Here is a 12,588-nt window from a genome sequence, read left to right on the forward strand (position 1 = left end):
CAAGGACTTGAACTTGATGCGGGCAGCGACTGGGAGCCAGTGGAGGGATATGAACAGCAGAGGAGGGATATGAACAGCAGTGGAGGGATATGAACAGCAGTGGGGGGATATGAACAACTTGTTGGTTGAGAGACAGAGTTTTGTTTTACAGTATACTAATTTGGACCTACTGTGTAACATTGAATAAGGAAGCGTCTGTGGTACTAATGCGGGATAGATGGAGTACAAATACATGAAGGAGAACTACAATGGCTTCCACTGTATGCTTTGTGTCTGAATATGTGAAAAAGTCATCACAGTACTGGACACACTGTTTGATTGACGGGTGATCTGTGAGAAATGCAGTGCAGAAACACCACAGCAATGAGCGCTGAGCAACAAAGATTTCCAGGATTATCACTTAAAGAGAGATTCAGTGATATGTAATATTTTGGAAACCCCTCCTGTGACTGACCTCTGCCGATGACCTGGTTGAGGTGGAGCAGCAGCTGCTCCCTGGCGATCACCACGTGCTGCACCTCCTTCAGCAGGTCCGGGTGGAGGCAGGACGGGTCGATGTGGACCGGGGCCATCAGCAGGGGCGACACCAGCTCCCCCTCCGCGCCCAGACCCATCCCAGCACCCAGCGCCCCCAGCCTGGGGGACAGCAGCTCCCCGTTGCCCCCGTAGATGGGAGGAGCCCCGCGGCACGTCTCGGGCCTGTCGCCGCCCTGGTCTGGAGGGGCGAAAGAGACGGAGGGGGTCAAAGGTCAGCGACTGTAACGGCGGGGCTCCAGAGGTCAAGGTGTGTTACATGATCAGAGAAGGGGAGCTACAAAGGCAGAGAGCAACCTGACACTGTCATGGAGGCTAGGAGAGCTGCAGAAACAAAAAAATAAAGTCTGTTTTCTGTTGATGTTTTAAATGCATGGAAGGAAAATACAGGGAACCTGCATGTAAAATGATGTAAATGTTATCTAAAACAGAGCAGAGAGGAAAGAGAGGATATACGGACATGAATGAATAACTCAAATTTGGACTTTCTATGGAGTTTCAGGGCCAGAAATCAAATCTTTGATCCTGCACCCCCCTCCCCCTGAGGACATGCATTAGTTCATTAGTAAGTCTGCCTTCTCAGATCTTAAGCCTTACAGCTAGCATGTTAGTGGAGGAAAATTGCTTTGGCCATCAGGATCAGGTAATATAAGGAACCCCCCATCTCACACCCTCAGGACCCGAGCTTAGAGAAACAAAACCACAGGTGGAAAGGAATACACAACGTTTTTGGGAGATCAGCCTCTTGGTCAACTCACCTGTTAAGTGATGAGAACATAGACACCAAAATCATCCATGTGTCCCTGGTAGATCGTTCGCTGTAGCGCTCCATGCTAACACTTTAGCATCCACTATGTTGAGTGATAGTAGGCGACTAGCATTATCTCAAAAGAGAGAAAATGAGAACTTGTAGCAGCTCTAAAGCTAAATGGTAAATACATTTTAAATGATATGCGGCTTTTGAATAGGAGATTGGTAAAATTGACATGAAGGATGATACAAAAATAGCATACTGATTTGAACTAGCAGCGACTACTTTCCCTGTTTCCATAGGAAGTGAAGGCAATGAGCGAGACTGTGAGCAGCTAAAAATCACTGCGCAGCGGATGAATATGCGGTTTTTCACCTGAAATAGTTCCAAAAATAAACCTGGCTACATCAGCTATATTGAGTTAATGATGTTTAATATCTAAAATTTATAAATCTACAGACCATAAAAAACGAACAACTTTTTTCTTACTAAAAGGCCAGTCATCTTACTTTGGTTAATGCTAGTCGCCTACTATCTCTCATCACAGTGAATGCTAAAGTGTTAGCATGCAGCACTGGAGCTAATGATCTACCGGGGACACATGGATGATACTGGTGTCTATGTTCTCATCACTTAGCAGGTAATTTGACCAACGGGCCAATTTCCCCAAAACTCACTGTATTCCTTTCAGGCTTGAGGTGTTAGAACATGTAAGGCATGCACTGCTAGTAAAGCGTTTAGCCCCATAGGGAGGGAGGCTGGCAGGTAGATGGGATGGAGGGAGGTGGAGGGTGGGGGTGGGGGTGGGGTATAGGGGGTCCGGGGAGAAGGGGGGCGGTATCTGGTTGACGTACCCTCCAGCAGGGTGGTTCTATAGTCGACGGACTCGTGGGAAACCATTTCGTTAGTGGGGCTGACGCTCCTCGCGTTAGCCAGCCTGTCCAGATGCTGGATGTGAGCCCGGCCATCATACCACACCTCAGACAGATCTAGAGACGGAGGGAGGGATGGAGGGAGGGAGGGGTGGACGGAGGGAGGGATGAGGAGGGAAAAGGGAGAGAAAGAGAGGGAGGTAGAGAGGCATAATTTGATAGGGAGGGTGAGGGGGAGAGGCAGGGAGGAGAGGAAGGGATGGAGGGGGGAGAGGAAAGAGAAAGAGAGAGTGAGGGATGGGGTGGAGAAAAAAGGAGAGGGAGAGAGGGGGAGAAAGAGACAGGCGGAGAGAGGGAGGGAGGAGAGTGAGGGAAGGAGGCAAAAAGGAGGGAGAGATAGGGAAAGAGGTGAGAGAGAAGAGAGAGGGGGTGAGATGAAAAGAGGAAGAGAGAGAGGGAGAGAGACAATTGCTTAGAAAGGGAAAGCGCTCCACCAGTGCACCCATCATCCAAAATGCATAATATGACCATCAGCCCCACACACACACACACACACACACACACACACACACACACACACACACACACACCTGCTGTAAACCCACCAGGTAAAACAAGACAGTCAACCCCCATACAAGAGCCTTGCATAGCAGAATTAACACACACACACACACACACACACACATGCACACACAGGTTAGGAAAAACACTTCCACTTCCAATTCCAATGCACACACACACACACACACACACACACACATAATGAGACCCCAGAGTTGTAGTCAATTCACAATTTTTATTCAACAAATTTGTAAAAAACTTACAACCCACCAATAATAGAGCATTCTTTCTTATTAATTGTGCACTACAATGAGATACACTTATACTATATACACTAAATGCACACACACATATATATTTATATTATGTATATGTAATATTTGAATATGAGCACATTTTTGTACATCCAATATATTCAATAACTTCATATATTGTTTTTTTCGCTCATATTTTTGCTCATATTCTCATATATATGTGCTGACAACTGACCTCTGACCCCGACACACACTCACACCTCTGCTCTTACCGTCGATGTGTTTGTTCCTCCTCCACATGAGCAGCGTTCCCAGCAGCAGCAGCAGCAGGCTGACGCACACGCAGCCCACGATCAGACCGGTGTAGTCCGGCTCCTGGGCCAGAGTCACCTTCCCCAGGTGCCTGATGGAGTCCGCCTGCCGCCACTGCAGAGGGGGGGGGGGGGGGGGGGGGGGGGGGCAGAGAGAGAGGGAGCTGAGTATTAATAATAATGTGACACTTTATTGATCCTCGAAATTCTCTTTTCAAATGCCCGCCATCCACAGACAGGTCAGAGGTCAGGCTCAGCTACAGAACAGCTGGTAGGGATTCAGTGTTTTTTGCTCATGGACACTTCAGCAGGATGGATGCTTGCACCGGTTGATGGATTTTTTACGAAATATATGGTACAAAAGCAAGAATAACAGGCACACCACTTTGTGTTTTTTTGTGGTTCCGGGAATTACTTCCCCCTGAGGTTCCAAATCCATGGACACACACAGCATCACCTCTGCATCCTGCCCCCAATTTTTAGTTTAGTTTTAGTTTATTAAGTTTATTTGTCAGGGACCATGTGCAAAAGAGAACATTGATCTCAGAAAAGAGAAAAGATGCTTTGCACCAGATTATAGCTATTTGCTAATTTCCATCTGCAGTCCCAGGGCAGGTCGACATAAAATACAACACAAACAATACAATAAATTACAAAGTACATGTTGAAGTACAAAAAATCACATCTAGTCACATCACCACATTTCATACACATACTGCACAATATGTGAGATCACATTATGCTACTTTGAATAATAAAATTATTAAACTTTGTTGAGAAAAAAACTAAATTAGTAGTAGCAAAGTAGTAGACTAATTTAGGCATGATTGGTTATGCATGATTTCATTGCATAGGGACAATTCATGCAGAGGTGATCCTGTGTGTGCGGGAATTTCCATTTTTCTATGTACTCAAAATAACCCCAGCTGTCATCAAGTATTTATGGCTGATCAAATATGGCTTTATGTTAAATTAGCACATAGGACATAGGTGTTACATAGGAGACAGTAACAAAAAACGTACTGGTAGTAGTACTCAAACAGCTGAAAAGAGAGAAAAACTTGATTTCTGAAAAAAAACAAAACAAAAACTGAGTAACATTCAATAAAGCTTAGTCTGCAGCGCTAACAGGAGAGAAGCAATGTGGAGGACTGACACTGTGTATGTTACATGTGTCACGCATGGCACACATGCTGCACACACAAACAAGCATTTTACAGGCATGAAACTGGAATTCAGACATACAGTATGCAATATCATCACCCACACAGACGCACATGCACACACACACACACACACACACACACACACACACACACACACACACAGTCGGGGGGCAGATTACATCAGTGATATTGCCTCAGCCGTTATTAGGTTTGGTGGAAATTAGGTTTCTTCTGCTGTCTGCTGCTGCAGATGGGACAGTGTGTGTGCATGTGTGTGTGTGTGTGTGTGTGTGTGTGTGTAGGTTTGTGGAGCCAGGGGATATTAACTGACCCCTCCCCAGAGATAAAGGCTTTCCCCTGAAGGCCAGTTCACAAGTCAACAGCAATGAGGCAGATAGCGTCTGGTCCGGTCACAGCGCTGGATCGTATCTTTAAGGACACAAGAGGACGTCTGCAGCTCAGCAGCTGATATTAGTTTGTATCATAAAGGCTCTAAGAAGCTTGACATTTCCCTTTCTAACCCCCTTATAACCTATTAGGATGTCTTTAGGGTTGTTTGTTGCGAGCAGGCATGCTAAAGATGGAGAGTGAAGCCTTTAACCCAAAATATATGTTTTATTAAATGGTTTAAAGGAAACAAAATCCCCTCAGACCCTCTGGCAGATCTCATGTCTGATAGATCTCATCAATCTGTGATGATCAATACATTCCAGGAGTTCTTTAGTGATGAAGTGTTGTCATTTACTTTTTTGGTGAACCCACTTTCCCCTCAACCTGCCTCGTCTACTTCTACTTCAGTTAGTGAATTCCTACGTTGCCCAGAATGCCTTCTGACAACTCCCAGAGGGGGCCTGAACTTTTTGCATTCAGCATGGCTTTTTCCTTTAAGTTTTATGTGTTTACCGGCTGAAATAAAGGTTATAATAAGTTTGATGGTGAGTAAGAGACAGCGAGTGGGAGTTTCATCTTCCATCGCTCCACTTCTCATGAGTCGACGACGCTCGACTTGTTTTCAGATGAGCAGACAGCCGGTGCCGGTGGAGTCTCCTCACTCATCACACTGTGTGATAAACTCTGCCTGAGCTGGTTTATAAGGCCGGGACAGAGACTGCACCGGGACAGAGACTGCACCGGGACAGAGACTGCATCGGGACAGAGACTGCACCGGGACAGAGACTGCACCGGGACAGAGACTGCACCGGGACAGAGACTGCATCGGGACAGAGACTGCACCGGGACAGAGACTGCATCGGGACAGAGACCGCACCGGGACAGAGACTGCACCGGGACAGAGACTGCACCGGGACAGAGACTGCATCGGGACAGAGACTGCACCGGGACAGAGACTGCATCGGGACAGAGACCGCACCGGGACAGAGACCGCACCGGGACAGAGACTGCATCGGGACAGAGACTGCACTGGGACAGAGACTGCATCGGGACAGAGACTGCACCGGGACAGGAACAGTTACTGAAGTTTCCTGTAAATGATCTGGAACGATGGAGGAATGCGGTGTTTTCCATGAGCGGAGAATGAAGAGCTCAATATGGCCGACGGCAGAATGATCCGACTGCTGCATCCTACTGGGAATTTTGACTTTGCTCTCTTTTTTTAAGTATTATATATTTTCTTTATTTTCTTTATTTTTTTTAAACGTATGCACATTGTTACATGGTGTTTGTCTGCAACTTTGATGCTGACTGCTTTCTTGGCTAGGTTTCTCTTGAAAAAACAAAATTTTGATTTCAATGGGATTACCTAAATATACCTAAATATAGCATTAATAATAAAAAAATAAAATAAAATAAACATAAAATATATAAAAATTTACACATAAAATAAATTAAAAAAATAAATAAAATCAAACTAATTCTGATAATAAAAAGAAAGTAATGTTGGGCAATGGAATGAACAGTGGAGACAGAAGCTCTACTTTCTCTCTCTCGCTCTCTCTCTCTCTCTCACACACACACACACACACACACACACACACACTTCATAACTACATTCTGCACATTCTTTGTCCATCTATCATCACTCAGTCTCTGGCAGAGTGAGTCAGCCTCTCCTCTCCTCAGCAGCAGGTGCTGTGATACAAAACCATATGAAACCTTTTATTGGTGAAATTCCTTCAGTGAGGCTGGCAATGCAAACAAAGGGACTTTCCATATGAACTGATGATAAGTGATATGATGTGGAGTTCTGCTGTGTGATCCAGTTGTTGGACTGTTTGGAAACAGACACTGTGACTTTAATTTCTCTCCTCTTCTCTTCTCTTCTCTTCTCTCCTCTTCTCTTCTTTTCTCTTCTCTCCTCTTCTCTTCTCTCCTCTTCTCTTCTTTTCTCTTCTCTTCTCTCCTCTTCTTGTCTCTTCTCTCCTCTTCTCTCCTCTTTCTTCTTTTCTCTTTCTTTTCTCCTCTCCTCTCCTCTTCTCTCCTCTCCTCTTCTCTTCTCTTCTTTTCTCTTTCTCTTCTCTTCTCTCCTCTTCTCTCCTCTTCTCTCCTCTTCTCTTCTTTTCTCTTTCTCTTCTCTCCTCTTCTCGTCTCTTCTTTTCTCTTCTCTCCTCTTCTCTTCTCTCCTCTCCTCTTCTCTTTCTCTCCTCTCCTCTTCTCTTCTCTCCTCTTCTCTTCTTTTCTCTTTCTCTCCTCTCCTCTCCTCTCCTCTTCTCTTCTTTTCTCTTTCTCTCCTCTCCTCTTCTCTCCTCTTCTCTCCTCTCCTCTTCTCTTCTCTTCTTTTCTCTTTCTCTTCTCTTCTCTCCTCTTCTCGTCTCTTCTCTTTTTTTCTCTTCTCTCCTCTTCTCTTCTCTTCTCTCCTCTTCTCTTCTCTTTCTCTTCTCTCCTCTTCTCTTCTCTTCTCTCCTCTTCTTTTCTCTTTCTCTCCTCTCCTCTTCTCTTCTCTCCTCTTCTCTTCTCTTCTCTTCTCTTCTCGTCTCTTCTCTTGTATGTTCATATTTTATTTTATTATACATGTATTGCTCTTGGCCTTGTGAAGCACATTGTGTTGCTTTCTGTATGAAATGTGCTCTACAAATAAATTTGACTTGACTTTGACTTCTCTTCTCTTCTCTTCTCTTCTCTTCTCTCCTCTTCTCTTCTCTTCTCTTCTCTTCTCTTCTCTTCTCTTCTCTCCTCTCCTCTCCTCTCTTCTCTTCTCTTCTCTTCTCTTTCATACATCATTTTCAGGTCACAGTATTTGATTTGTTAAATCTATTGGAAGCAGTGCTGGGGGAAGTTATTTAAATAGTCACTTTACTTAGTCACCTACCTTAAAAAGTAACTAGTTACATTACAAAGTTACTCTTTATTTAGAGTAACTTGTTACAGTACTTTTGTCTTACCCATGGCTTGAGCTGCCAAGTCTGTTGCCCATCACTGGTTTACAGTAAAATGCAAAGCAAGCCTGTTGCTCTGTGTCTAAAACAGTAAGCCAGTCTCATTCATATCAAGCAGAGCTTTACTGTCAGCATGTTGTCTGCAAGAGATGCTTTTCACTTTTGTTTAAATTTGTGCAACCACTCTTCCACTCTCTCTCTCTCTCTCTCTCTCTCTGTCTTCCACACACTGACACACACTCTGCTCTGCCATCCAAACACCACTTCAAACACACACACAAGCTTTTCTTTCCTGTCAAGATGCAGGGATGTTGGAACAAGACATCCATTGAGTGGAGTGGAGTGGATGTATGTGTGTGTGTGTGTCAGTGTGTTGTGTGTGTGTGTGTGTGTGTGTGTGTGTGTGTGTGTGTGCATGTGTGGGTGATCGGGGTGTCTCTATAGACAAGAGCCTGTCTGGATTGGAGTGTTCTCGTTGACTGATTGTTGCAAGGGGTAAGAAGAGGTGGTGTGTGTGTGTGTGTGTGTGTGTGTGTGTGTATGTGTGTGTGTGCGTTGGGAGGGGGAGGGGAGGGTAAATAAGCGGTAAAAGTGTCTAGTTGGGGACCTGTGTGTGTGTATGAATGCACGTGTGCGTGTGTCTCGGAGCACGTGTGTGTGTCTTGGTGTGTGTCTCCGTGTGTGTGTCTCAGTGTGTGTATCTGTATCTCGGTGTGTGTCTATGTGTCTCTGTGTGTGTGTGTGTGTGTGTGTGTGCGGGCCTCACCTCCACCTGCAGCTCCTTGGCGGAGGCGGTCTGCAGCTCGGTGGGGACGGTGCACTCCAGAGTGTCTCCCACCAGAATGAGACTCTCACAGCTGTGGTTGGAAACAGTCAGAACCTGACACTTCATCGCCTCCCGGTCCATCCGGTCACCCTGAGGGAGGAGTGGAGGGGGGGGGGGGGGGAGAGAGAGAGAGAGAGAGAGAGAGAGAGAGAGAGAGAGAGAGAGAAGGAGGATGGGAGGGGAGAGTGAGAGGAAAAAGACAAGGAAGAAGACAGGGAGGAAGGGAGAGAAACCGAGAGAAGCAGGGAAAGAGACAGGGAGGGAGGAGAGGGGTGGGGGGTGGGAAAGGAAGGGAAGGAGGTAGGGAGGAAGGGAGGAGAGACAAAAAGGGAGGAAAGGAGTGAAGGAAGGGAAGGAAGGCAGAGTGATGGGGGTGGGGGAGAGATGGAGGTTGGGAAGAGAGGGAGGAGAGAGAAAGAGACATTTACAGTGAGGTCAACAGCAGAAAAAGCTTCAATTTCTGGATCATTACATTACAACATTACAGTTAGCTAGAGGGTCAAAGGTCAGAGGTCACAGCATCCTGATGATAGATGAAACAGATGAGGAGTTTCATTCTAAAATAAGACGTCAGCCAGATGAAAACAGTGGAACCAGAAAACAAAGACTCAGCATGAAGTGCATAGTGCAGCTTTAAAACACATTAGGGGACTTTTAAAAGGCTGGTGAGTAACCTGGTCGACAAAGTGATATCGGTTTTATAGACTGGAAACATATTTTAGCGATACTGAATAGTAAACTTGAGACTTGTTATTTAGCTTATACTGACATTTTGAAACAGAGGTGAAAGAGAGGTGAGGTAATACTGTGCTACATCAGATGGATCGGAGCGGAGCGGCCCGTCTGTCATCCTGTCAGAGTTAACAGTGATTTATAGAGAGGGGATCGAGAGGATGGAGCATAAACTGAAGAGTAAGAGAGAGCCAGTCGCTCAGGTCATGTGACCCTCCGTGGGACGACAACAAACGCCCCCTCTGAGATCTGACTGGAAGCAGAGAGACATGTGTGTGTGTGTGTGTGTGTGTGTAATTGAGTTAATGAGTGTGTGTTGTTTGATGGGAAACTGTGAAACAAATCACACTCCAGCAGCTCAGACTAAACTCACTCTCTCCCCCTTTGTTTCATACTCTCTCACTCTTTCTTGTTCTCTCTCTTTCTCTCTCTTTCATTTTGTTTTTCTTCCTCTTATTTTCTCTCTCTCTCTATCTCACATGCACACACACACACACACACACACACTTGTTTGAGTGCGGCAGAAGGCAATAAAGAGAATGATCACATTCCTCGCGTGACAGCTTGGGATTTTCCAATTTGACACAGAGTGGAGGCCCGCACCTGTTCCTGCTCTCTGCACACACACACACACACACACACACACACACACACACACTGCAGTCCACAAACTCATCAGTCCACAAACACAGCAAGACAAACCACTAATTCACCCACTTGTGTGCAATTAGGACGCACACAAAGTCAACACTGCAAGCTCGTCCAACAAAACCCTTATTTAGCGTGTTCCACGGCTTCATACGGGACAACACACGCCACAGAGAAGAGTTATTAAAAAGCCTCCATAATAATAATACCAGTCACTCTAAATCAAGTGTAATGATGATAATGGGAGCTGAGATGCTTCTCACCCTCCCATGCAGCGATCAGAGCAGCGATAAGAGCGCGGCCGCCAGCCAAAACAAACAGCCTGGACGCTTGATCTGCGGCCATGTTGGTGCGGAGCTGTCAGTCAGAGCTAAACATCCCCTGTATTTGTCCTTAATTGGCAGACATTTTGGGGCCGGAGTTATCAGATGGCGCTAAACGAGCCCAGCGTCTGCCCTTTACTGGAGGCCATTTCGGGCCAGAGTTATCAGATGGCGTTAAATGTGGCGTGTTTCGGTGCGATGGCGGGTACCGGCCCCCTGGGTATAAACTGGGGGTTTGTCTGGACTGAAGGGAGGGATGAAGGGATGGAGGGAGGGGGCGGTTGGTGGTGGATTTAGCGTCGGGGGCCAAGGTCACGTCTGGGAAAAGAAAGAAAGAAAAAAAAGGAGCCAGGATCCCGTGCGACCCGTTTTCAGCACAGCTGCCACTAACCGTCGAGCCGCAGTCGACAAAAAAAAATGAAAGAAAGAAAAGGAGTAAAATATGTTTTTCATTGTTTTCTTAAAACAGACCTCGGGGACTGCGGTGGCCGGTTTGAAAAGGTAGCGTTAATATGTCAAGGGCTTTGACCTCGGCAGGCAGAACAATACAAGCCGATACAGAGAATACATGGAGAGGTGGGGGGGGGGGGGGGGGGGGTAAACGATGGGAAACAGACTCTACTTCCTGTTTTTCTTTCAGTATTGTTTCCTTCCCAACTCGGCCCGGACCACAGTTGTGTGTGTGTGTGGGTGAATTTGTGTGTGTGTATAGACTGGGAAGCAAAGTGCAGTGACAGAATTAACTTCAACCCAGTGCCAAAATGTCAATTCATCCCATTCAGTACCGTCCATTAAAGCACAGCTCAGAATTTGGAATAACACAGTTTCAAAGAGTAAGAAATCTGTTAATGCCTTAAGATATTTAGGTGATGCACACCAGTCTTCATACAGACAATATTAAATCTATTAAAGGACTTTCAGTGACTTTTTCCAGCGCTATTTTTCTGTTCATAAGGACTCCACACAAAAGCAAGAAACATTTCCGTGAAACCTTACTGTGTTTCAACAGCCATGTTTCGACTTGCATTCTGTCAAGCACTGCAAACATCTTATTTATTTATTTAGTTCAAGGTCTTTTGAAGCACTTACTCACATGACAGGCTTATTTTCCAGGTATTACAGTACTCAAATTTTGAAAAGTTAAGTTTAAGGACCTTGTGCGAACCCTGGCACACATGGCTGTTGATGGACACATTGGCTGTAGTGGGATCAAACCTGTAACGCTGCTGTTTTGTATTTCAAAGCTTTATTATATGTGTGAAAGTGAATGAGTGACGCTCTCCTCTCCTTCAACAACTACTGAGCCTGTAATGCAAGCGGAAGACTGTGGTTGTACTGGGAAAACACCCCTCTTCCCGCTACTGGTTCACTGGACCAACTCTCTCACCTTGAGCTCCACGATGCTCTTGTTGTCCTTGGAGGTGAGTTTGGGGTCCTGGAAGAGCGGGTCCTCCACGTAGATCAGGTCCCACTGCGGCGTGGAGAAGCCGTCCAGGACGAAGGCCACCTTGGTGACCACCGGCGGCAGCAGGGCCAGCTTGGCCAGCGAGGGCGTGGTGCACTGGACCGACGTCCGGTTCTCCCCGTACACACAGCTCTGCAGCGGACAGGTGGGCGGGGAACGCAAACACACAGGTTAGAAAAATATTGTTTTGTAGCACACCCAGGCGGCGTGTACACACATTCACACACACAGATGCATACACACATACACCTGTAAACACAGCTTAACAGAAAGGACACATTCATTGAAATCGCACACACAAAGATTAGAATTATATAAAGTAAACACAAACACACACACACAGACACGTTTCTATTCCTAGACCTTGCATTGACTAACGCCTAACGCTAACCTTAACCCTCACCACCACAAACCTAACCTTAAACCTTAGCCTAAACTAAACCTAATCCTAATTCTAATCTTAAAAAATCCTAAAATAGCCCCTTGAACAAGTGAAAAGCAGAAATATTCCTTATCTTTCTATCCATTTGGTCCCTACGAGGATAGAAATACAAGAACACACACACACACGTACACACACAGAAAGATATAAACCCCTCCCCAGCACCCAAAGTTAAGACAGCGCACCGCGGCCCCCTCCAGCTCTTCACTCATACAGTCATACAGTATAATGAGTGTGCGGTAATCCTCAGCTTGGCAGCTCCTTTTACACTCGTCACATTACAGGAGACGCCGCCCGTGTACCCGTTTAACGCCTGTCCCGAGGGCACAACACAGCTTCATCCCGCCTTGGACTCGGCCCAGCGAGGCCTC

The 12,588-nt window shown here is 46.0% G+C and overlaps 1 protein-coding gene and 1 pseudogene across 3 annotated transcripts in view; both read right to left on the reverse strand.

The window, feature by feature from the left end:
- met (MET proto-oncogene, receptor tyrosine kinase) overlaps positions 1-12,588 on the reverse strand; it is a 73,872-nt gene that overhangs the window by 11,345 nt on the left and 49,939 nt on the right. For 2 of the 3 annotated variants that reach the window (XM_078283128.1, XM_071925522.2), the window contains exons 11-15: positions 11,698-11,907; positions 8,548-8,697; positions 3,245-3,398; positions 2,140-2,274; positions 455-715 (exon numbers count right to left, since the gene is read on the reverse strand). In XM_078283128.1, the coding sequence (XP_078139254.1) occupies positions 455-715; positions 2,140-2,274; positions 3,245-3,398; positions 8,548-8,697; positions 11,698-11,907 (910 nt within the window). The remainder of the gene's footprint in view (positions 1-454; positions 716-2,139; positions 2,275-3,244; positions 3,399-8,547; positions 8,698-11,697; positions 11,908-12,588) is intronic. The other variant, XM_078283129.1, reaches the window with a different exon arrangement.
- On the reverse strand, positions 6,346-7,927 carry LOC144538559 (uncharacterized; annotated as a pseudogene).

This window comes from Centroberyx gerrardi, chromosome 4 (genome assembly GCF_048128805.1).
Source record: "Centroberyx gerrardi isolate f3 chromosome 4, fCenGer3.hap1.cur.20231027, whole genome shotgun sequence".
Taxonomy (NCBI): domain Eukaryota; kingdom Metazoa; phylum Chordata; class Actinopteri; order Beryciformes; family Berycidae; genus Centroberyx; species Centroberyx gerrardi.